Source organism: Bombina bombina, chromosome 4 (assembly GCF_027579735.1).
Source record: "Bombina bombina isolate aBomBom1 chromosome 4, aBomBom1.pri, whole genome shotgun sequence".
NCBI lineage: Eukaryota > Metazoa > Chordata > Amphibia > Anura > Bombinatoridae > Bombina > Bombina bombina.
Window position 1 is genome coordinate 909,059,966 of NC_069502.1, and position 27,132 is coordinate 909,087,097.

General features: G+C 38.9%; 1 protein-coding gene across 5 annotated transcripts in view; it reads left to right on the forward strand.

The window, feature by feature from the left end:
* The window catches only part of UTRN (utrophin), a 1,395,536-nt gene that overhangs the window by 992,488 nt on the left and 375,916 nt on the right, over positions 1–27,132 (forward strand). For 4 of the 5 annotated variants that reach the window (XM_053711837.1, XM_053711835.1, XM_053711836.1 and 1 more), the window contains one exon: positions 17,713–17,859. The exons of the other annotated variant lie outside the window; for it this stretch is intronic. In XM_053711837.1, coding sequence (XP_053567812.1) covers positions 17,713–17,859 — 147 coding nt within the window. The remainder of the gene's footprint in view (positions 1–17,712; positions 17,860–27,132) is intronic. 5 annotated transcript variants of the gene reach the window in all.

Sequence of the window (27,132 nt, forward strand, 5' to 3'; positions counted from 1 at the left end):
TAATATTTAAAAGTACATTATTTTCTTTGTGAAGAACATAGGAATGTAAAATATGCGTAATGCACATTTGGGTTCACAATTTAGAACTAACTGATCAGATTAGCGCAGATGAAGAATTGCTACTGATTACTGTATATGTGCACACACACACTCATATATATATATATATATATATATATATATATATATATGTATGTATATATATATATGTGTATATACATATTTAGACGTATGTATGTATGTATCTCTATCGTAAAAACCTTTGTAGGTCTTTTTTTTTTTTTTTCTTACACTTGAGCCCTTATAACTTTTTAATGCCATTTATAAAAAAAAAAAAAAAGATCACTGTACTGTTAAATGTATTGATTGTGTTTTATGCAAATTTTTTGTCTTGCGTAACAGTTAACCAGAAGCTCTGAAGTTGCGTTAATCTGACACGTGTTAAATTTGATTGCGCTCAAGTGAACTTTCAAACTCGTAATACACACATTATTTCCGTTGTGTACAAAAATCTGAGAAATACCCTTTATCGCTCATGTGTTACATTTTGCGAGCCACTCGGAATATAGCCCTTTATTTGCTAAAGTTTATGGCCAGGAGAACATTTTTTTGTATATCTTAAAAATATCTAAGTCCGTTTTAGTTTTAAATGTATTCCGCTATTCCTAACCACAACAAAAAATAGCAGACAAGTTGCTGTAGTAAATAGAATGTTATAACCACAAATCAACTTTTTTTTTCCTCTTTGTTGTCTATCCAAGTATTAAAGTACATATAATACCAAATGCTCTCAGATGTAGAAAACTGCAGATAGAATTCTCTTTTCTAACTATTTATGATACACCTAACATAAAGGTATTTGTTTCTCCTTTAAGAATTAGAATTGTGTTCAGTCTGGAACAATAAATAGAATTTCTTTCATGTAATTAGCAAGAGTCCATGAGCTAGTGACGTATGGGATATACATTCCTACCAGGAGGGGCAAAGTTTCCCAAACCTTAAAATGCCTATAAATACACCCCTCACCACACCCACAATTCAGTTTTACAAACTTTGCCTCCGATGGAGGTGGTGAAGTAAGTTTGTGCTAGATTCTACGTTGATATGCGCTCCGCAGCAAGTTGGAGCCCGGTTTTCCTCTCAGCGTGCAGTGAATGTCAGAGGGATGTGAGGAGAGTATTGCCTATTTGAATGCAGTGATCTCCTTCTACGGGGTCTATTTCATAGGTTCTCTGTTATCGGTCGTAGAGATTCATCTCTTACCTCCCTTTTCAGATCGACGATATACTCTTATTTATATACCATTACCTCTGCTGATTCTCGTTTCAGTACTGGTTTGGCTTTCTACAAACATGTAGATGAGTGTCCTGGGGTAAGTAAATCTTATTTTCTGTGACACTCTAAGCTATGGTTGGGCACTTTGTTTATAAAGTTCTAAATATATGTATTCAAACATTTATTTGCCTTGACTCAGAATGTTCAACTTTCCTTATTTTTCAGACAGTCAGTTTCATATTTGGGATAATGCATTTGAATTAATCATTTTTCTTCTGTTATGTGTGATCAGTCCACGGGTCATCATTACTTCTGGGATATAACTCCTCCCCAACAGGAAATGCAAGAGGATTCACCCAGCAGAGCTGCATATAGCTCCTCCCCTCTACGTCAGTCCCAGTCATTCTCTTGCACCCAACGACTAGATAGGATGTGTGAGAGGACTATGGTGATTATACTTAGTTTTTATGACTTCAATCAAAAGTTTGTTATTTTACAATAGCACCGGAGCGTGTTATTACTTCTCTGGCAGAGTTTGAGGAAGAATCTACCAGAGTTTTTTACTATGATTTTAACCGGAGTAGTTAAGATCATATTGCTGTTCTCGGCCATCTGAGGGAGGTAAAAGCTTCAGATCAGGGGACAGCGGGCAGATGAATCTGCATTGAGGTATGTAGCAGTTTTTATTTTCTGAATGGAATTGATGAGAAAATCCTGCCATACCGTTATAATGTCATGTATGTATACACTTCAGTATTCTGGGGATGGTATTTCACCGGAACTACTCTGTTAAAAGTCACTAATCCTTTTAATAAGTATTTATCATGTTAAACGTTTTTGCTGGAATGTAGAATCGTTTACATTTCTGAGGTACTGAGTGAATAAATATTTGGGCATTATTTTCCACTTGGCAGTTGTTTGGTTTTAATTATGACAGTTTCGTTTCTCTTCACTGCTGTGTGTGAGGGGGAGGGGCCGTTTTTGGCGCTCTTTGCTACGCATCAAAAAAATTCCAGTCAGTTACTCTTATATTTCCTGCATGATCCGGTTCATCTCTGACAGATCTCAGGGGTCTTCAAACTTCTTTAGAGGGAGGTAGATTCTCTCAGCAGAGCTGTGAGAATTTTATATTGACTGTGAATAAAAACGTTACTCTGTAATTTTTATGTCAAATTTAATTATTGTTATTTTTCTAATGGGAACAAACCTTTGCTAAAAGTTGTGTTGTTTTAAAGTTTGATGCTATAACTGTTTTTCAGTTCATTATTTCAACTGTCATTTAATCATTTAATCGTTTAGTACCTCTTTGAGGCACAGTACGTTTTTGCTAAAAAAGATTATAACCAAGTTGCAAGTTTATTGCTAGTGTGTTAAACATGTCTGACTCAGAGGAAGATATCTGTGTCATTTGTTCCAATGCCAAGGTGGAGCCCAATAGAAATTTATGTACTAACTGTATTGATGCTACTTTAAATAAAAGTCAATCTGTACAATTTGAACAAATTTCACCAAACAGCGAGGGGAGAGTTATGCCGACTAACTCGCCTCACGCGGCAGTACCTGCATCTCCCGCCCGGGAGGTGCGTGATATTATGGCGCCTAGTACATCTGGGCGGCCATTACAGATAACATTACAAGATATGGCTACTGTTATGACTGAAGTTTTGTCTAAATTACCAGAACTAAGAGGCAAGCGTGATCACTCTGGGGTGAGAACAGAGTGCGCTGACAATACTAGGGCCATGTCTGATACTGCGTCACAGCTTGCAGAGCATGAGGACGGAGAGCTTCATTCTGTAGGTGACGGTTCTGATCCAAACAGATTGGATTCAGATATTTCAAATTTTAAATTTAAATTGGAGAACCTCCGTGTATTACTAGGGGAGGTCTTAGCAGCTCTCAATGATTGTAACACCGTTGCAATACCAGAGAAACTGTGTAGGTTGGATAAATACTTTGCGGTACCGGCGAGTACTGACGTTTTTCCTATACCTAAGAGACTAACTGAAATTGTTACTAAGGAGTGGGATAGACCCGGTGTGCCGTTCTCACCCCCTCCAATATTTAGAAAGATGTTTCCAATAGACACCACCACTCGGGACTTATGGCAAACGGTCCCTAAGGTGGAGGGAGCAGTTTCTACTTTAGCTAAGCGTACCACTATCCCGGTGGAGGATAGCTGTGCTTTTTCAGATCCAATGGATAAAAAATTAGAGGGTTACCTTAAGAAAATGTTTGTTCAACAAGGTTTTATATTGCAACCCCTTGCATGTATCGCGCCGATTACGGCTGCGGCAGCATTTTGGATTGAGTCTCTGGAAGAGAACCTTAGTTCATCTACGCTAGACGACATTACGGACAGGCTTAGAGTCCTTAAACTAGCTAATTCATTCATTTCGGAGGCCGTAGTACATTTAACCAAACTTACGGCTAAGAACTCAGGATTCGCCATACAGGCACGTAGGGCGCTGTGGCTAAAATCCTGGTCAGCTGATGTTACTTCTAAGTCCAAATTACTTAATATACCTTTCAAGGGGCAGTCTTTATTTGGGCCCGGTTTGAAAGAAATTATCGCTGACATTACAGGAGGTAAGGGCCACGCCCTACCTCAAGACAAAGCCAAAGCTAAGGCTAGACAGTCTAATTTTCGTCCCTTTCGGAATTTCAAAACAGGAGCAGCATCAACCTCCACTGCACCAAAACAGGAGGGAGCTGTTGCTCGTTACAGGCAAGGCTGGAAGCCTAACCAGTCCTGGAACAAGAGCAAGCAGGCCAGGAAACCTGCTGCTGCCTCAAAGACAGCATGAACCGAGAGCCCCCGATCCGGGACCGGATCTAGTGGGGGGCAGACTTTCTCTCTTCGCCCAGGCCTGGGCAAGAGATGTTCAGGATCCCTGGGCGCTAGAGATCATATCTCAGGGATACCTTCTAGACTTCAAATTATCTCCCCCAAGAGGGAGATTTCATCTGTCAAGGTTATCAACAAACCAGATAAAGAAAGAAGCGTTTCTACGCTGTGTACAAGATCTGTTATTAATGGGAGTGATCCATCCGGTTCCGCGGTCGGAACAAGGACAAGGGTTCTACTCAAACCTGTTTGTGGTTCCCAAAAAAGAGGGAACTTTCAGGCCAATCTTAGATTTAAAGATTCTAAACAAATTCCTAAGAGTTCCATCGTTCAAAATGGAAACTATTCGGACAATCTTACCCATGATCCAAAAGGGTCAGTACATGACCACAGTGGATTTAAAAGATGCTTACCTTCACATACCGATTCACAAAGATCATCACCGGTATCTAAGGTTTGCCTTCTTAGACAGGCACTACCAGTTTGTAGCTCTTCCATTCGGATTGGCTACGGCTCCAAGAATCTTCACAAAGGTTCTGGGTGCCCTTCTGGCGGTACTAAGACCGCGAGGGATTTCGGTAGCTCCGTACCTAGACGACATTCTAATACAAGCTTCAAGCTTTCAAACTGCCAAGTCTCATACAGAGTTAGTTCTGGCATTTCTAAGGTCGCATGGATGGAAAGTGAACGAAAAGAAGAGTTCTCTTTTTCCTCTCACAAGAGTTCCATTCTTGGGGATTCTTATAGATTCTGTAGAAATGAAGATTTACCTGACAGAAGACAGGTTAACAAAGCTTCAAAATGCATGCCGTGTCCTTCATTCCATTCAACACCCGTCAGTAGCTCAATGCATGGAGGTGATCGGCTTAATGGTAGCGGCAATGGACATAGTACCTTTTGCACGCCTACACCTCAGACCGCTGCAATTGTGCATGCTAAGTCAGTGGAATGGGGATTACTCAGATTTGTCCCCTACTCTGAATCTGAATCAAGAGACCAGAAATTCTCTTCTATGGTGGCTTTATCGGCCACACCTGTCCAGGGGGATGCCATTCAGCAGGCCAGACTGGACAATTGTAACAACAGACGCCAGCCTACTAGGTTGGGGCGCTGTCTGGAATTCTCTGAAGGCTCAGGGACTATGGAATCAGGAGGAGAGTCTCCTTCCAATAAACATCCTGGAATTGAGAGCAGTTCTCAATGCCCTTCTGGCTTGGCCCCAATTAACAACTCGGGGGTTCATCAGGTTTCAGTCGGACAACATCACGACTGTAGCTTACATCAACCATCAGGGAGGGACAAGAAGCTCCCTAGCAATGATGGAAGTATCAAAGATAATTCGCTGGGCAGAGTCTCACTCTTGCCACCTGTCAGCAATCCACATCCCGGGAGTGGAGAACTGGGAGGCGGATTTCTTGAGTCGCCAGACTTTTCATCCGGGGGAGTGGGAACTTCATCCGGAGGTCTTTGCCCAAATACTTCGACGTTGGGGCAAACCAGAGATAGATCTCATGGCGTCTCGCCAGAACGCCAAACTTCCTCTCTACGGGTCCAGATCCAGGGATCCGGGAGCGGTTCTGATAGATGCTTTGACAGCACCTTGGAACTTCGGGATGGCTTATGTGTTTCCACCCTTCCCGCTGCTTCCTCGATTGATTGCCAAAATCAAACAGGAGAGAGCATCAGTGATTCTAATAGCGCCTGCATGGCCACGCAGGACTTGGTATGCAGATCTAGTGGACATGTCATCCTGTCCGCCTTGGTCTCTACCTCTAAGACAGGACCTTCTGATACAGGGTCCATTCAAACATCAAAATCTAACTTCTCTGAAGCTGACTGCTTGGAAATTGAACGCTTGATTTTATCAAAACGTGGTTTTTCTGAGTCGGTTATTGATACCCTGATACAGGCTAGGAAGCCTGTTACCAGAAGGATTTACCATAAAATATGGCGTAAATACCTATACTGGTGCGAATCCAAAGGTTACTCCTGGAGTAAGGTTAGGATCGCTAGGATATTGTCCTTTCTACAAGAAGGTTTAGAAAAGGGTCTATCAGCTAGTTCATTAAAGGGACAGATTTCAGCTCTGTCCATCTTGTTACACAGGCGTCTGTCAGAAAATCCAGACGTCCAGGCCTTTTGTCAGGCTTTAGCTAGGATCAAGCCTGTGTTTAAAGCTGTTGCTCCGCCATGGAGTTTAAACTTAGTTCTTAACGTTTTACAGGGTGTTCCGTTTGAACCCCTTCATTCCATTGATATAAAATTGTTATCTTGGAAAGTTCTGTTTTTAATGGCTATTTCCTCGGCTCGAAGAGTCTCTGAGTTATCAGCCTTACATTGTGATTCTCCTTATCTGATTTTTCACTCAGACAAGGTAGTTCTGCGTACTAAACCTGGGTTCTTACCTAAGGTAGTCACTAACAGGAATATCAATCAAGAGATTGTTGTTCCATCCTTGTGTCCAAATCCTTCTTCAAAGAAGGAACGTCTTCTACACAATCTGGATGTAGTTCGTGCCCTCAAGTTCTACTTGCAGGCAACTAAAGATTTTCGCCAAACTTCTTCCCTGTTTGTCGTTTATTCTGGACAGAGGAGAGGTCAAAAAGCTTCTGCTACCTCTCTCTCTTTTTGGCTTCGTAGCATAATACGTTTAGCCTATGAGACTGCTGGACAGCAGCCTCCTGAAAGAATTACAGCTCACTCCACTAGAGCTGTGGCTTCCACTTGGGCCTTTAAGAATGAGGCCTCTGTTGAACAGATTTGCAAGGCTGCAACTTGGTCTTCGATTCATACTTTTTCCAAATTTTACAAATTTGACACTTTTGCTTCTTCGGAGGCTATTTTTGGGAGAAAGGTTCTTCAAGCAGTGGTTCCTTCTGTATAATGAGCCTGCCTATCCCTCCCGTCATCCGTGTACTTTTGCTTTGGTATTGGTATCCCAGAAGTAATGATGACCCGTGGACTGATCACACATAACAGAAGAAAACATAATTTATGCTTACCTGATAAATTCCTTTCTTCTGTTGTGTGATCAGTCCACGGCCCGCCCTGTTTTAAGGCAGGTAAATATCTTTTAAATTATACTCCAGTCACCACTTCACCCTTGGTTACTCCTTTCTCGTTGATTCTTGGTCGAATGACTGGGACTGACGTAGAGGGGAGGAGCTATATGCAGCTCTGCTGGGTGAATCCTCTTGCATTTCCTGTTGGGGAGGAGTTATATCCCAGAAGTAATGATGACCCGTGGACTGATCACACAACAGAAGAAAGGAATTTATCAGGTAAGCATAAATTATGTTTTTTCTTACCTTCAAAAATTTGACTCTTTTTTCCCTGTGGGCTGTTAGGCTCGCGGGGGCTGAAAATGCTTCATTTTATTGCGTCATTCTTGGCGCGGACTTTTTTGGCGCAAAAATTCTTTTCCGTTTCCGGCGTCATACGTATCGCCGGAAGTTGCGTCATTTTTTTGACGTTATTTTGCGCCAAAAATGTCGGCGTTCCGGATGTGGCGTCATTTTTGGCGCCAAAAGCATTTTAGGCGCCAAATAATGTGGGCGTCTGATTTGGCGCTAAAAAATATGGGCGTCGCTTTTGTCTCCACATTATTTTAGTCTCATTTTTCATTGCTTCTGGTTGCTAGAAGCTTGTTCTTTGGCATTTTTTCCCATTCCTGAAACTGTCATTTAAGGAATTTGATCAATTTTGCTTTATATGTTGTTTTTTTGTCTTACATATTGCAAGATGTCTCACGTTGCATCCGAGTCAGAAGATACTACAGGAAAATCGCTGTCTAGTGCTGGAGCTACCAAGCTAAGTCTATCTGCTATAATTTTTGGTATCTGTTTCTCCAGCTGTTTGTATTGCATGTCATGACAAACTTATTAATGCAGATAAAATTTCCTTTAGTACTGTTACATTACCTGTTGCTGTTCCGTCAACATCTAATTTTCAGAGTGTTCCTGATAAACATATGAGATTTTATTTTTTAAATCCATTAAGAAGGCTATGTCTGTTATTTCTCCTTCTAGTTTACATAAAAGTCTTTTAAAACTTCTCTTTTTTCAGATGAATTTTTAAATGAACATCATCATTCTGATACTGATAAATCTTTGTATTTGTTCAAGATGGAATTTATTCGTTCTTTATTTAAAGAAGTATTAATTGCATTAGAAATAGAGGATTCTGGTCCTCTTGATACTAAATCTAAACGTTTAAATAAGGTTTTTAAATCTCCTGTAGTTATTCCAGAAGTGTTTAATCTCCCTGATGCTATTTCTGAAGTAATTTCCAGGGAATGGAATAATTTGGGTAATTCTTTTACTCCTTCTAAACGTTTAAGCAAATTATATCCTGTGCCATCTGACAGATTAGAGTTTTTTTGGGACAAAATCCCTAAGGTTATGGGGCTGTCTCTACTCCTGCTAAATGTACTACTGTTCCTACGGCAGATAGTACTTTATTTAAGGAAAATTGAATCCTTTCTAAGAAAAGCTTACTTATGTTCAGGTAATCTTCTTAGACCTGCTATATTTTTAGCGGATGTTGCTGCAGCTTCAACTTTTTGGTTAGAAGCTTTAGCGCAACAAGTAACAGATCATAATTTTATAGCATTATTATTATTCTATAACATGCTAATAATTTTATTGGTGATACCATCTTTTGATATCATTAGAGTTGATGTCAGGTATATGTCTCTAGCTATTTCAGCTAGAAAAGCTTTATGGATTAAACTTGGAATGCTGATATGTCTTCTAAGTCAACTTTGCTTTCCCTTTCTTTCCAGGGTATTAAATTATCTCAATTGTTTCTGGAAGGAAGGGAACTTTTTTACCAAAGGATAAAAAATCTAAGGTAAATTTAGGTCTAATAGTCTTTTTCGTTCCTTTCCTCACAACAAGGAACAAAAGCCTGATCCTTCATCCTCAGGAGCGGTATCAGTTTGGAAACTATTTCCAGTTTGGAATATATCCAAGCCTTATAGAAATCTATAGCCAGCTCCTAAGTACCCATGAAGGTGCGGCCCTTATTCCAGCTCAGCTGGTATGGGGCAGATTACGTTTTCTTCAAAGAAATTTGGATCAATTCCGTTCTCAATCTCTGGTTTCAGAACATTGTTTCAGAAAGGTACAGAATTGGCTTCAAGTTAAGGCCTCCTGCTAAGAGATTTTTTTCTTTCCCGTGTCCCAGTTAACACAGCAAAGGCTCAGCATTTCTGAAATGTGTTTCAGATCTAGAGTTGGTTGGAGTAATTATGCCAGTTCCAGTTCTGGAACAGGGGCTGGGGTTTTATTTTATCTCTTCATTGTACCAAAGAAGGTCAATTCCTTCAGACCAGTTCCGGATCTATCAATATTGAATCGTTATGTAAGGATACCAACATTCAAGATGGTTACTGTAGGACTATCCTGCTTTTTGTTTAGCAAGGGCATTATATGTCTACAATAGATTTACAGGATGTGTATCTGCATATTCCGATTCATCCAGATCACTTTTAGTGTCTGAGATTCTCTTTTTAGACAAGCATTACCAGTTTTTTGGCTCTACCGTTTGGCCTAGCCTCAGTTCCAAGAATTTTTTTCAAAGGTTCTCGGTGCCCTTCTTTCTGTAATCAGAGAACAGGGTTTTGGTATTTCCTTATTTGGACGATATCTTGGTATTTGCTCAGTCTTCTCATTTTCGAAGAATCTCATACGAATCGACTTGTGTTGTTTCTTCAAGTTCATGGTTGGAGGTTCAATTTACCAATCAGTTCATTGATTCCTCAGACAAGGGTAATCTTTTTAGGTTTCTAGATAGATTCAGTGTCTATGACTCTGTCCTTGTCAGACAAGAGAAGTTTAACATTGATATCAGCTTGTCAAAACCTTCAGTCACAATCATTCCCTTTGGTAGCCTTATGCATGGAAATTTTAGGTCTTAGGACTGCCGCATCAGATGCGATCTCCTTTGCTCGTTTTCACATGCGACCTCTTCAGCTCTGTATGCTGAACCAATGGTGCAGGGATTACTCAAGATATCTCGATTAATATCTTTAAACCGATTATACGACACTCTCTGACATGGTGGACAGATCACCATCGTTTAGTTCAGGGGGCTTCTTGTTCTTCCATCCTGGACTATAATCTCAACAGATGCAAGTCTTACAGGTTGGGGAGCTGTGTGGGGGTACCTGACGGCACAAGGGGTTTGGGAATCTCAGGAGGTGAGATTTCCGATCAATATTTTGGAACTCCGTGCAATTTTCAGAGCTTTCCAGTCTTGGCCTCTTCTGAAGAGAGAGTTGTTCATTTGTTTTCAGATAGACAATGTCACAACTGTGACATACATCAATCATCTAGGAGGGACTCACAGTCCTCTGGCTATGAAAGAAGTATCTCGAATTTTGGTTTGGGTGGAATCCAGCTCCTGTCTAATCTCTGCGGTTCATATCCCAGGTATGGACAATTGGAAAGCGGATTATCTCAGTCGCCAAACGTTGCACCTGGGCGAATGGTCTCTTCACCCAGAGGTATTTCCTCAGATTGTTCAATGTGGGAACTCCCAGAAATAGATCTGATGGCTTCTCATCTAAACAAGAAACTTCCCTGGTATCTGTCCGGATCCTGGGATCCTCGGGCGGAGGCAGTGATGCATTATTTTCTTCCTTACAAGTGTCATCCTGCCTATATCTTTCCGCCTCTAGTTCTTCTTCCAAGGGTATTCTCCAATATTCTAAAGGAATGCTCGTTTGTCCTGCTGGTAGCTCCAGCATGGCCTCAAAGGTTTTGGTATGCGGATCTTGTCCGGATGGCCTCTTGCCAGCTGTGGACTCTTCCGTTAAGACCAGTCTTTCTGTCTCAAAACCTTAATTTTAAGGTATGGAGTTTGAACGCTTGATTCTTGGTCAAAGAGGTTTCTCTGACTCTGTGATTGATACTATGTGACAGGCTCGTAAATTTGTATCTAGAGAGATATATTATAGAGTCTGGAAGACTTATATTTCTTAGTGTCTTTCTCATCTTTTTTCTTGGCATTCTTTTTGAATACCGAGAATTTTACAGTTTCTTCAGGATGGTTTAGATAAAGGTTTGTCCGCAAGTTCCTTGAAAGACAAATCTCTGCTCTTTCTGTTCTTTTTCACAGAAGGTTTGCTAATCTTCCTGATATTTATTGTTTTGTACAACCTTTGGTTTGTATAAAACCTGTCTTTAAGTCAATTTCTCCTCCTTGGAGTTTGAATTTGGTTCTGGGGGCTCTTCAAGCTCCTCCTTTTGAACCCATGCATTCTTTGGTCGTTATATTACTTTCTTGGAAAGTTTTGTTTCTTTTGGCCATCTCTTCTGCCAGAAGAGTCTCTGAATTATCTACTCTTTTTTGTGAGTCTCCTTTTCTGATTTTGCATCAGGATAAGGCGGTGCTGCGAACTTCTTTTGAATTTTTTTACCTAAGGTTGTGAATTCTAACAACATTAGTAGAGAAATTGTGGTTCCTTCATTATGTCCTGATCCTATGAATTCTAAGGAGAAATCATTGCATTCTTTGGATGCTGTTAGAGCTTTGTAATATTATGTTGAAGCTACTAAGTCTTTCCGAAAGACTTCTAGTCTATTTGTCATCTTTTCCGGTTCTAGAAAAGGCCAGAAAGCTTCTGCCATTTCTTTGGCATCTTGGTTGAAATCTTTATTTCATCATGCCTATGTTGAGTCGGGTAACACTCCGCCTCAAAGGATTACAGCTCATTCTACTAGGTCAGTTCTACTTCCTGGGCGTTTAGGAATGAAGCTTCGGTTGATCAGATTTGCAAAGCAGCAACTTGGTCCTCTTTGCATAATTTTACTAAATTCTACCATTTTGATGTGTTTTCTTCTTTTGAAGCAGTTTTTGGTAGAAACGTACTTCAGGCAGTGTTTTCAGTTTGAATCTTCTGCTTATGTTTTTTCATTAAAATTTTATTCTGGGTGTGGATTATTTTCAGCAGGAATTGGCTGTCTTTATTTTATCCCTCCCTCTCTAGTGACTCTTGCGTGGAAAGATCCACATCTTGGGTAATCATTATCCCATACGTCACTAGCTCATGGACTCTTGCTAATTACATGAAAGAAAACATAATTTATGTAAGAACTTACCTGATAAATTCATTTCTTTCATATTAGCAAGAGTCCATGAGGCCCGCCCTTTTTTGTGGTGGTTTTGATTTTTTTGTATAAAGCACAATTATTCCAATTCCTTATTTTATATGCTTTCGCACTTTTTTCTTATCACCCCACTTCTTGGCTATTCGTTAAACTGAATTGTGGGTGTGGTGAGGGGTGTATTTATAGGCATTTTAAGGTTTGGGAAACTTTGCCCCTCCTGGTAGGAATGTATATCCCATACATCACTAGCTCATGGACTCTTGCTAATATGAAAGAAATGAATTTATCAGGTAAGTTCTTACATAAATTATGTTATTCCTGTCACATTTGGACAAGTTAAACTATCTATTTTGAACTGTAGCATTACTTCAAGATGACTTAAATGAAAAATGATATCTAAGGTATATGGATGTAACATATGTTACCTGCAGGAAAAGCTTCATAGTGCTTTCTGAAAAGCTTTCTAAAAAATATGATATCTTTATTCAATGGATTTTGAGAATTTAAACATTTAGTTGAGAGGATATTTAAGGGGCTACAACATGTGTAAACAATTTAAAATTGTTATATTTATCAGTGATTTAGTACTGCATTGTAAAATATCTACATAGAAAAAAGTTTTAAAAACATTTAAAACTATCACTTAAAGGACAGACCTGCATAATTTGCAAATGCATAGTAAAGTGATAATGCAATAACACTGTTTGAATTGTAAACAGATTTTCTTCTTAATATGAGGAGAGTCCACGGCTTAATTCCTTACTTGTGGGAAATACAGAACCTGGCCACCAGGAGGAGGCAAAGACACCCCAGCCAAAGGCTTAAATACCTCCCCCACTTCCCTCATCCCCCAGTCATTCTTTGCCTTTTGTCACAGGAGGTTGGCAGAGAAGTGTCAGAAGATTTTGGAGTAGTTCCTTATGGAGGGTAGTACCCTTCACAATGGGACTGGAGTTTTAAGTAGTCTTGTCAGCCTCTCAGTGAGAGCATTGACGAAAGTTAGAGTCTGGATATGCAGAGAGAGTCTTTCTGCGAACCCATCCAGACTCATATTAACAGCTCCTTAAGCAATCAGCGTTGACAAATTTCGTTGCCTGCTTTCTTCACTCTAGTCTGTGTTAGAAGTATGGAGACTTCCGGTGGAAGCTTACAGATTTCTGTTCGGGGTGATAGTTCCCCCGATGATTTTCAAGAAAAATCTTAAGCCTCTGAGCTTAATTTCTTTATTTTGATTATTCAGTTGTTCTAGCCTTGCTGGAACTTAAGAGGTTTTGTTTTCGCCTTTGATTGTTCCGGCAGATACGTTGTATCCTAGATGACAGGCAGGACCTGTTGTGGATACTAGTTGGGTTTTCTCCTTCTTTTTATGCAAGAGAAGGAGTTTTTTTCTAGATTTCCAGTCCAGGTACAGCAGGCCCATCTATCCTAGTTAACAGGCTTCCTTGTGTCCTAATCCTTCTCTTCGAAGTAGCAGTTATTTCATAACTTGGATGTAGTTCGGGCCTTGAAGTTCTATCTTCAGGCTACAAGTATGTTTCGTCAGACTTTTTCCTTGTTTGTGCCTATTCTGTGAAGCGTAAGGGGCAGGAAGCCTCGTCCGCTTCTTTGTTTTTCGGGTTGAGGAGCAATACTCGCTTAGCTTATGAGTCAGCGGGACACAAGCCTCCTCAGAGGATGATGGCTCATTCAATTAGAGCTGTGGTTTCCTCTATGATCTTTTGAGAATGAGGCCTCTATGGATTAGATTGTAGGGCGACTACCTGGTCTTACTTACATACTTTTTCAAGTTTTTACATATTTTACATTTTTGCTTCGGCAGAAGTAGCTTTTGGGAGAAAGGGTTTTGCAGGCTGTGGTGCCCTCAGAACAGGGTTCGCATCTCCTTTTTACCCTCCTGTTTCATTCAGTGTCCTCTATAGCTTCAGTATATGTTTTCCACAAGTAAGGAATGAAGCCGTGGACTCTCCTCATATTAAGAAGGAAAACATATAAATTATGCTTACCAGATCATTTCCTTTCCTTCTGTATGAGGAAAGTCCACGGCCCCTGCCAAATTCTCCGTTGGGCAGACTTAAATTTGGTTTTGTTCTTCTAGCACCATTTATACCCTGATATTTCTCCTACTGTTCCTTGTTCCCTCAGCAGAATGACTGGGGGATGAGGGATGTGGGGGAGCTATTTAAGCCTTTGGCTGGGGTGTCTCTGCCTCCTCCTGGTGGCCAGGTTCTGTATTTCCCACAAGTAAGGAAGGAAACTGTGGACTCTCCTCATACAGAAGGTAATAAAATTATCTGTCAAGCATTTTTTTTTCTACCAAATTTCAAAGCTTCCTTTCATTTCATTTTCCTCTGTATCATGTGACGGCCAACATCCAATCAGACTCACATACTCTCAAACATGCCTCAGAAGGTGTTCACCTCAGACCATGGCCACTTTTCCAACAATTAGTAGTTGCCCTTTTACTACTGTTTGTTTGCACAAAGGATTTTGTCAGACTTCAACAACTAAACTAACAACTTCTCGAAGTGTCTGAAGCTTGATATATAAAACGTGTATATATTGTTGAAAACACTGCTGCCATATACTGTTCAAGACATAAGAACACTCCTAAGCCTACCTAGGTATACTCTTCAACAAAGGAATCCAGGAAACAAACAAATTATAATTTAAATTAATTGGAACTTTAAAAAAAAAAAAATCATGCTCATTACTGGAGTTGCAACTCATAGCTGTGATGAGGAACAGGTACAAATCTTTGGGGTTACTTTTTTGAATGGGTTTTATTTTGAAGTAAAAAAAAAACTAGATAATATCATTTCCATCTGAAAAGGTACTTTGTAGATTATTAGGTCACAAATTGAATTATAACATCAAACTGTTACATTTTATTTTATATTTCCGTAGCTACTACTGCTATAATAAATGTATCACTTAAATATCATTAGTAACCCATAACGAATGGAGACATTTCAGGCTAGAATGAATAATGTTTGTATTTAAATGGAAATTAAAAGGATATGAAACCCTAACAAGTTCTTTTAAAATTCAGACAGAGCATACACTGTTTTTTAATAAAACTTCCAATTTTCTTATATTATCAAATTTGCTTTGTTCCTATGGTATTCTTTGTTGAAGTGATACCTAGGTAAGTGACTGGAGCACTACATCTAGAACTCTTGCAAATGGATAACATTCTTGAAAAACTGCTGCCATATAGTGCTCAAGACACGTGCACGCTCCTGAGCTTACGTCCCTGCTTTTCAACAAAGGGTACCAAGAGAACAAAAAATGATTATAGAAATAAATTAGAAAGTTGTTTGCAATTGCATGCTCTATTTGAATAATGAAAGAATCATTTTGAGTTTGATGTCCCTTTTTAAATTCCTTTTTGAATTTGTGTAAAAATTGTGTACAAATGTTGTGTTATCAACACATTATATCATTTAGCACTCATTTTACATGCAGGATTTATTTACTTAATCATGAGTAATATAAAGCTACAAAATATATATTAATTAATGCTATAAACTGAGATGGTCAGAAATCGCATCCTAGCTGCCATATGCAACAAAGTTGGCTAAATAGTAATGTGTTTTAGTTTATAAAAGGGACAGTCAACACCAGAATTTTTGTTGTTTAAAAAGATAGATAATCCCGTTATTACCCATTCCCCAGTCTTGCAAAACAAACACTGTTATATTAATACACTTTTTATTTCTGTGACTAACTTGTATCTAAGCATCTTCTGACCGCCCCTAATCACATGACTTTTAGTTATCTATTGACTTGCATTTTAGCCAATTAGTGCAGTGTCTGCCACTAGCCACGGGCGTGATCACAATGCTATCTATATGGCCTACATGAGCTTGCTCTCCCCTGCTGTGAAAAGTAAATAAAATAGAGACGGCCTTCAAGGGCTTATAAATTATCATATGTGCCTCCCTAGGTTTGCTTTCAACTAGAATACCAAGAGAACACAGCAAAATTGTTGATAATAGTAAATTGGAAAGTTGTTTAAAATTACATGCCCTATTTGAAAAATGAAAGGTTTTTTTTAAATTGACTGTCCCTTTTAGTTCCATGAAAAATAATTTTTATTGTTCCACCACACAGTTGATCAAACCCACAATGTTTATTTAATGATTCAGATAGAACATATAGTTTTAAACAACTTTCCAGTTTACTTCTATTATCAAGTTTGCTTCATTCTCTTAGTATCCTTTGTTGGAGGAGCAGCAATGAACTACTGGGAACTAGAGGAACATACCAGGTTAGCCAGTGACACATATGTGCAGCCACCAATCAGCAGCTAGCTCACAGTAGTGTTAAATTATGTGTGGTGAAAAAAACCCAAAATAAAAATCATTTGCAATATACATTCATTATTATTATTTTTGTCCCCTTTCCTGTTATTTAACTCTGAATGTTGTTTCAAATTCCCGCGATAATTGGAAGCGCACACTGCATGCTTCAGAAGCCTAACACTGCTGTATTCTCCGTTGTCATTATTTGATCAATTTAGTGACACATTTATATCTCTTCCTTATTTGCCACATGAGAGGAGATAAGATTTAATAAGAAGGTTTTCAAAAGGGAAAACAAGTTTACAACATGGCTGCTTCCATTAATTTATGGAAATAAAACTTATTTTTTTGCAATATTTAAGCAACTAATATAATTTAAAAAATACATCTGTGTATTATTCTCAGTTTAATCTTTACTTTGAATACTTCATCATGCCTTGTTAATTTCCCTTTAAAGGGACATGACACATTGAGATGTTAATCTAAAATGTTACATTTTTTGTAGTTAAAAAAATAAATATATATATTCCCCCCCTTTTTTCCTGTAGTTTTGACTCTGAAAACTGTGGGGTTTTCCAATTCGGAGAATTAGAAGTTCAGAGTGCAACTTTACATTTTAACCCTATCATATTTATGTCCGTGATTAGTCTCAGCACATTTGATAAACAGTACTAGCTTAGCTGAAAAAAAGATTATGGCTAGCTAGTAAGGCAAGTGGTAGCACGAGTTTGTTTATTAAAAAACAGTTGCAGCAAATACAATGTTGATGCCTTCAATATATATATATATATATATATATATATATATATATATATATATATAGTCAACTAGTTAATTAAAAGACTGCAGGTGTTCTGTGTCCTTTTAAGTATTGTATTACTTTTGCATGCAACAGGAAAGGTGTTCACTGTGTAGCATGTTGTAGGGTCAGTGTCTTGCAATCTGCAGTACACGCTACAGTTTCTCTAGAGGCAATGAAAGGAAACACACACAGCATGAAAAGCCATCAAAAGAAGTAATGGTTTGGTGTGTTTTTTTCCCATTAACAATTAAATATTTTATTGGAAATTCAATTTTGAGTTTAATGTCCCTTTTAAAATAAACAAAGTGGCAGACATTTGTATCACAGCACAAGGCCTTTCATATTAATCATTTGGGTTTTCTTTGTCAGGCATTTGGAGAGGAAATTGCTCCCATCAGCTTGAAAGTGAAAACTGTGAATGATACGGCCAGTCAGCTCTCTGCGCTTGACATTCATCCATCTGCAAAAACAGCTCGCCAGTTGGATGACCTCAACATCAGATGGAAGCTTCTGCAGGTATATATAGTTGTCTTCTTAATGTAATATGAAACAAAGAGGATTCACATTTTAGCTGGATTTTAACTTTAAAAAAAAAATTAAAAAATCGTTTATTAAAGGGACATGAAACCCATATTTTTTCTTTCATGATTCAGATAGAGAATACAATTTTAACCCACTTTCCAATTTAATGCTATTATTTAATTTGCTTCCTTCTCTTGTTATCCTTTGCTGAAAGGTTTGTCTAGGTAAGCTCAGGAGCAGCAATGTGCCTAGGTTCTAGCTGCTGATTTGTGACTGCAGATATAAAACGATTGCCATTGGCTCACCCATGTGTACATTTAGAAACCAGTAGTGCATTGCTGCTCCTTCAACAAATGATACCAAGAGAGTGAAGCAAATGAGATAATATAAGTAAATTAGAAAGTTGTTTAAAATTGTATTTTCTATCTGGATCATGAAAGAAAATGTTTGGGTTTCATGTCCCTTTAAATCAGAAAGGTCAACACACATTCACAACTAGCACATAATTACTGTCATATTGTTCAAAAGTATAAAAACATTTAGATTGGATCCATACATATTATCTGCAATCACTTGCCAGTTCTAAACAAGTGATAAACATCTTGAGATTGTATATACTTTCATTATTTATTTTAACGCATTCATTTAAAGGGACATACACTAAATATATTTTATAAACATAGTATTGAGGTTATTCCCTCCCTCTTGTCATGTATGCCACCATCTTGAATCCTAGCTTTGGACTTTCCAACCATAATTGAAACAAACATTAGTGTATTTCCTTTATGGATTTTTGCAGTTTACTTTATTAATCAAGTAAAAACCATCACTGTTTGAGTGTGAGTTCTGTGTAATGTGAAGCATATGGGTAGATAGATTCTTATAGATGGCGCAAGGGAAAGGGTATAAACTGGTAAGTTCAAAGGGGTTTCCTCAATTCCCCTGGAAATGATCAATAGTGAGGAGTTAGGGTAGAGACACACCAGCGCCTCTGTTGACTCTGAAATCCCCAAAAATGGATGTAATATAATTTCTTAAAATGGATACAATAAAAATTTTAAAATTTTCTTTAAAATTTTTTTATTAAATATAAAGAGTAATGTCATTCGATCAAAATCGCAGGACAGAGTAAAATAACATATGATATGTTTTATCAAAATGCCCAAATCAAATAATGGTTGGCCAACCTTATGTAAAACAAATTAATCTATATAAATATAGTTGTCTAACTAACATATAAAAGTCTCCCTGGGTAATGTGTTTATAGTACAACTAGAACAGTTTCCTTCTCAATTTCGCAATGCGGATTTAAGCACTCTGTGAGTGTATATCCTTAATATTTTTGTAAGCAGATAATGTGAGTATTTATAGTGGTATTTTCCCAACAGCTACAAACAATGATAGGTCTTTCCTCGAGCGTATAATTGCTCCTTGTACCTGTGGAGATAGTAAGCTGACAGTCTAGAGCAAGTAATCTTGCAATTTCCAAAAAAGTACCTGGGTTTGGTAGACAAGTGCACTTGTTCCTAAGTTCTTTAGGTAGGTAGAATAACCTGGTCCGTTATCGGTTTGTGATCCTCACCGGTTATGGAGCCGTCAGTTGTTGTTCGGCGTTCTCCCGCTGTGTGAACAGAGACCGCGCCTTCTCCAGAAGGGGCTCTGATTGGTTCACTCCTTGGGGGTGTTGTCGCTCTCTCTAAATTGACGGCTCTGTGGCAGTAATCCCTTATCGGTCTGTGGGTCTCTGTATGGAGTTGTTAGCAACGCGTTTCCGCTGAACTTAATCAGTCTTTCTCAAGCTATCACTCCATGTTTTTACTGAGGTTTAAATATCCGGTTCATTACTCCCATTGGCTTATTCATATCAGAGTTAATTTCATCTGTAAACTTATGTATAAACAGCATAAATAAATAAAATAAAATAAGTAAAATATTTAGAAATCTAATTGGGCATTTTGATCATTAAAACATGTAAGATAAGATTCTAATAAAATTATCTATGGGTTTTGCTTAAAATCTAAAATTCGAAGATATGGGCAAGAGATATGTGCAAAAATATAGACAAAAATTAGCATATTTCAGTATTTATAACTTTGGTTTTAGCAAGGAGTAAGAATTTATATGTACCTAATTTAAGTATATAATTTTTTGTTTCATTTGTTTGTCTATTGAAAAGGATCCCTTCATTCTTACTATTTAATAATTTAGTAATAAGCATTCTTTGGGTTTTAATTCTATCATGGAAATATAATCAGTTTAAGTTCTTAAATTTCAACATCGGATGGATGTGCAAATTTTTAATACATAGGCTGGGGTTAGTAAATATTCTAAATTACTATTTCTCTTGTTAAGTGCATCCAGTCCACGGATCATCCATTACTTATGGAATATATTCTCCTTCCCAACAGGAAGTTGCAAGAGTCCACCCACAGCAAAGCTGCTATATAGCTCCTCTCCTAACTGCCTATTCAGTCATTCTCTTGCAAGCCTCAACATAGATAGGAAGTCGTGAGAGTCTGTGGTGACTTATACTTAGTTTATTCTTCAATCAAAAGTTTGTTATTTTTAAATGGCACCGGAGTGTGCTGTTTTTCTCAGGCAGTATTTGGAAGAAGAATCTGCCTGCATTTTTCTATGATCTTAGCAGACGTAACTGAGATGCATTTGCTGTTCTCACACATTCTGAGGAGTGAGGTACTTCAGAGGGGGAATGGCGTGCAGGTTTTCCTGCAGATAAGGTATGTGCAGTAAAATATTTTTCTAGGAATGGAATTGACTAAGAAAATACTGCTGATACCGAAGTAATGTAAGTAAAGCCTTAAATGCAGCGATAGCGACTGGTATCAGGCTTATTAATAGAGATACATACTCTTATAAAAATGTGTTTTAAAACGTTTGCTGGCATGTTTAATCGTTTTTTAACGTACATTGGTGATAACACTGTAATGTTGGTATAGCCTTAAATGCAGTAAAAGCGACTGGTATCAGGCTTATTAATAGAGATACATACTCTTGTAAAAATGTGTTTTAAAACGTTTGCTGGCATGTTTAATCGTTTTTAACATATGTTTGGTGATAAAACTTATTGGGGCCTAAGTTTTTTCCACATGGCTGGCTTAAATTTTGCATAGAAACAGTTAACTGAAGCTTCCCACTGTTGTAATATGAGTGGGAGGGGCCTAATTTAGCGCTTTTTTGCGCAGTTAAAATTACAAAATGAATTATCCAGATTCCCTCAGCAGTCCCATGAATACTACAGGACATTTCTAAAGGGCTAAAAAGACTTCCAAAATCGTTTATAGGGAAGGTAATCCACAGCTCTGCTGTGGCAGTTTGTTGTGTCTGTTTTTAAAAACGTCTATGTCGTTTTTTTTAATCTGTTTTTTGCATTAAGGGGTTAATCATCCATTTGCAAGTGGGTGCAATGCTCTGTTACCTTATTACATGTACTGTAAAAATTTCGTTTGTTTTACTGCCTTTTTTCACTGTTTTTCAAATTTTGACAAAATTTGTTTCTCTTAAAGGCACAGTAACGTTTTATATATTTGCTTGTTAACTTGATTTAAAGTGTTTTCCAAGCTTATTAGTCTCATTATTAGTCTGTTCTAACATGTCTGACATAGAGGAAGCTCTGTGTTCATTATGTTTTAAAGCCATGGTGGAACCCCATCTTAGAATGTGTACCAGATGTACTGATTTCATGTTAAACAATAAAGATCATTTTTTGTCTTTAAAAACATTATCACCAGAGGATTCTGTCGTGGGGGTAGTTATGCCGACTAACTCTCCCCACGTGTCAGACCTTTTGACTCCCGCTTTAGGGACTCACGCTCAAATGGCGCCAAGTACATCAAGGGCACCCATAGCGTTTATTTTACCAGGGGATTCTGTCGAGGGGAAAGTTATGCTGATTAACTCTCCCCACGTGTCAGACCCTTCGACTCCCGCTTCAGGGACTCACGCTCAAATGGCGCCAAGTACATCAAGGGCGTCCATAGCGTTTATTTTACAAGACATGGCAAAGGTGGTGAATAATACTCTGGCAGCAGTATTAGTCAGACTACCTGAAATTAAAGGAAAGCAGATAGCTCTGGGGGTAGATACAGAGCATACAGACGCTTTAAGAACCATGTATGATACTACCTCACAATATGCTTAGTCTGTGGTTGATTTTTTTTTTGACTCAGGGAAGATGATTTAACCTGATTCTGATATTTCTACATTTAAAATTTATGCTTGAGAACCTCCACTTGTTGCTCAGGGAGGCTTTGGCTGCTCTGAATGAATGTGTACAATCGCAGGGCCAGAGAAATTGTGTAGACTGGATAAATAATATGCAGTGCCGGTGTGTACTGATGTTTTTCCAATACCTAAAGAGGTTTACTAAAAAAAAATTTTTTTTAATAAGGAATGGGATAGACCAGGTGTGCCGTTCTCTTCCCCTCCTATTTTTTAGAAGAATGTTTTCTAATAGTTACCACCACACGGGACTTCTGGCAGACAGTTCCTAAGGTGGAGAGAAGAGTTTCTACTCTAGCTAAGCGTACCACTACCTCTGGCGAGGACAGTTGTGCTTTTTAGATCCAATGGATAAAAAATGTTTATTCAACAGGGTTTTATCCTGCAGCCCCTTGCATACATTGCTTCTGTCACTGCTGCTGCGGCGTTCTGGGTTGAGTCTCTTGATGAGGCTTTACAGTTAGCGACTCCATTGGATGAATATATTTGACAAGCTTATGCTAGCCAATTCCTTTGTTTTCTGATGCCTTTGTTCATTTGACTAGACTAACGGCTAAGAATTCTGTTTTTTACTATACTGGCGCGCAGAGCGCTATGGCTTATATCATGGTCAGCTGTCGTGACTTTAATAAATAAGCTACTTAACTTCCCTTCAAGGGGCAGACCCTATTCGGGCCTGGTTTGAAGGAGATTATTGCTTATATCACTGGAGGAAAAGGTCATGCCCTTCCTCAGGATAGGAATCAAGGGCCAAAAACGGTCTAATTTTCGTGCCTTTTAAAACTTCAGGGCAGGTGTGGCATCCACTTCCTCTAAGGCAAAACAAGAGGGAATTTTTGCTCAGTCCAAGGCGGTCTGGAGACAATTGGACCTGGAACAAAGATAAGCAGGCCAAGGAGCCTGCTGCTGCCTCTAAGGCAGCATGAAGGAACGGACCCCTATCCGGTAACGGATCCTATAGGGGGCAGACTTTCATTCTTCGCCCGGGCGTGGGCAAGAGATGCCCAGGATCCCTAGGCATTGGAATTTATATCCCAGAGATATCTTCTGGATTTCAAAGATTCCCCCCCCCCCAAAAAAAAGGGGAGATTTCGCCTTTCACAATTATCTGCAAACCAGATAAAGAAGGAGGCATTCTTACATTGTGTACGAGATCCATCCAGTTCCAAGAGAGGAACAGGGACAGAGTTTTTACTCAAATCTGTTTGTGGTTCCCAAGGTGAGGGAACCTTCAGACCTATTTTGGATCTAAAGATCTTAAACAAATTCCTCAGAATTCCGTCATTTAAGATGGAAACTATTCGTACCATCTTAACTATGATCCAGGAGAGTCAATAGAGGACTACAATGGATTTGAAGGATGCTTATCCTCACATTGTGATGCATAAAGATCACCTTCGTTTTTCAGGTTTGCCTTTCTAGACAGGCATTACCAGTTTGTAGCTCTTTCCTTTGGGATATCTACAGCCCCAAGAATCTTTATGGAGGTTCTGGGGTCGCTTTGGCGGTCCTTAGGCCGCGGGGCATAGAAGTGGCCCCTTAGTTAGACGACATCCTGATACAGGCGTCAAACATCCAAATTGCCAAGTCTCATACGGACGTAGTACTGGCATTTCTGAGATCACATGGGTGGAAAGTGAACAAGGAAAGAGTTCTCTATCCCCAATCTCAAGGGTTTCCCTCCTAGGGACTCTGATAGATTCTGTAGAAATGAAAATTTACCTGACGGAGTCCAGGTTGTCAAAGTTTCTAAATTTCTGCCGTGTTTTTCATCCCATCCGCGCCCTTCGGTGGCTCAGTACATGAATGAAATCGGCTTAATAGGTAGCGGCAAGGGACATAGTACCGTTTGCACGTCTACATTTCAGACCGCTGCAACTATGCATGCTCAGTCAGAGGAACGGGGATTACACAGATTTGTCCCCCTGTTGAACCTGGACCAAGAGACCAGAGATTCTCTTCTCTGGTGACTATGTTGGGTCCATCTGTCCAAGGGTATGACCTTCCGCAGGTCAGATGGGACAATTGTTACAATGGATGCCAGCCTTTTAGGTTGGGATGCAGTCTGGAACTCCCTGAAGGCTCAGGGATAGTGGACTTAGGAGGAGACCCTCCTTCTAATAAATATTCTGGGAGTGATATTCCATGCTCTTCAGACTTGGCCTCAGTTAGCAACTCTGAGGTACATCATACTCAGTCGGACAATATACACGACTGTGGCTTACATCAGCCATCAAGGGGGAACAGAAGTTCCCTAGTGATGTTAGAAGTCTTACAATAATTCACTGGACAGAGACTCACTCTTGTCTATCAGCTATCCATATCCCAGGTGTTGAGAACTGGGAGGTGGATTTTCTAAGTCGTCAGACTTTTCTTCCGGGGGAGTGAGATTTCCTTCGGAGGTCAAGACCAAGCAGGAGAGGGCTTTGGTGTTTTTGACAGCGCCTGCGTAGCCACGCAGGACCTGGTATGCAGATCTGGTGGACATGTCATCCTTTCCATCACGGTCTCTGCTTCTGAGACAGGTCCCTCTACCTCAGGGTCCTTTCAACCATCTAAATAGAATCAATCTGAGATGGACTGCCTGGAGACTGAACGCTTGATGTTATCAAAGCATGGCTTCTCCGAGTCAGTCATTGATACCTTAATACAGACATGAAAGCCTGTCTCTAGGAAAATTGAACATAGATATGGTGTAAATATCTGATTGTTATGAATCCAAGGGTTACTCATGGAGTAAAGCCTGGATTCCCAGGATATTATCTGTTCTCCAAGATGTTTTTGAGAAAAGGGTTGTCAGCTAATTCCTTAAAAGGGACAGATTTTTACTCTGTCTATTTTTTTGCACCAGCGTCTGGCAGGTATTCTAGACGTTCAGGCATTTGGTCAGGCTTTGGTTAGATCCAAGCCTGTGTTTAAAACTGTTGCTCCACCATGGAGCTTAAACCTGGTTCTTAAGGCTCTTCAAGAAGTTCCGTTTGAACCTTTTTTGTTCCATAGATATCAATCTTTATCTTGGAAAGTTCCTTTTGGGTAGCTATTTCCTCGACTCGTAGAGTCTCCAAGTTATCTGTGTTACAATGTGATTTTCCTTATCTGGTCCTTCGTACGGATAAGGTAGTCCTGCGTACCAACCTGGGTTTTTTCCTAAGGTGGTATCTAACAAGAACATCACTCAAGAGATAGTTGTTCCATGCTTGTATCCTAATCCTTCCTCAAAGAAGGAACGTCTATTACACAATATTGGACGTGGTTTGTGCTTTAAAGTTTTACTTACAAGCTACTACAGTTTTCATCAAACGTTCACCTTGTTTGTTGTCTATTCTGGACAGAGGAGAGGTCAAAAGACTTCAGCAGCCTCTCTGTCTTTTTGGTTAAAAAGCATAATTCATTTAGCTTATGAGACTGCTGGACAGCAGCCTCCTGAAGGGATTGCAGCTCATTCTACTAGAGCTGTGGTTTTCACTTGGGCCTTTTTTAAATGTGGCTTCTGTTGAACAGATTTACAAGACTGAGTCTTGGTCTGCGCTTCATACTTTTTCAAATTTAACAAATTTGATACCTTGCTTCTTCGGAGGCTATTTTTGGGAGAAAGGTTTTTTTTACAGGCAGTGGTAACTTCCGTTTAAGTACCTGCCTTGTCCCTCCCATCATCCGTGTACTTTAGCTTTGGTATTGGTATTCCATAAGTAATGGATGATCCGTGGACTGGATACACTTAACAAGAGAAAACATAATTTATGCTTACCTGATAAATTTATTTCTCTTGTAGTGTATCCAGTCCACGGCCCGCCCTGTCACTTTAAGGCAGGTAATTTTTTCATTTGAACTACAGTCACCACTGCACCCTATGGTTTTTCCTTTCTCTGCATGTTTTCGGTCGAATGACTGAATATGGCAGTTAGGGGAGGAGCTATATAGCAGCTTTGCTGTGGGTGGACTCTTGCAACTTCCTGTTGGGAAGGAGAATATATTCCATAAGTAATGGATGATCCGTGGACTGGATACACTACAAGAGAAATAAATTTATCAGGTAAGCATAAATTATGTTTTCCAATGTTTATAACAAAGAATTTAAGAATTTAAGAATTTAGAAAGCAATTTAGACTAAAGTCTAGGTTTAGGCCTTTTGGTTTTAGTGTTTGGAGTTCGAAAATCCACTTCGCCTCTTTCTGTAGAAGTATATTTGATTAGTTACCACCTCTTTTTTTCTCATTTAGTTTAGTAATTGCTGTGAAGCTAAAAAATTTTAAGTTATTATTACAACACGTTCTAAAGTGTTTAGCTACCGGAAGATCTTTATTCCTCTGTTTTTCTGAGTTTTCAATTGAGTTTAAATGTTCTCTTATTCTCTCTCTGACTGATCTTTCCATCTCTCCTGTGTATTGTTTTCCACATTTTTTACACGTTATTAAGTAAATAACGTTAGTATCCACACATCTAATAGTTTCTTTAATTTTATATTCCATGTTCGTATTAGTAGATCTAAACGTTTTTGTTTTATTCGCATATTTGCATGCCTTGCACGTTATGCAAGGGTAGAACCCGTGTAATTTTTCTCCTAATACTCCTCTAGTAACCATACAGTTGTTTTGTTTGAAAGTGGGTGCCAGTTTGCTTTTTAGATTATTTGTCTTTTTATATATAAACTTCGGGGCCTCTGGCATATACCTTGTGCACCAACATTTAAATTGTGTGTGCGCTCAGAGAGAATGCAGTGCCTTGTAACGTGTTGCCGATGATTACATTTTCATTACACAAACCGTGGCTGTCTTTTTGAGCGCACAAAAAGTTTAAATTGGCAGTGCATATCTAGATATGCTTCACGTGCATGTGCACAGTAAAACCTCACACTGAAACGGTTATAGATTTTATTAAAAATATTTTTTTCTGAAATAAGTGTGTTGCAAAAAATGCTTTAACTAATGTGTATTTGTTTTTTTTAAATGTTTAGTTAAAGGGACATAAAACCCCACATTTTTTGTTCATGATTCAGATAGAGAATGTAATTTGAAACAACTTTCCAAT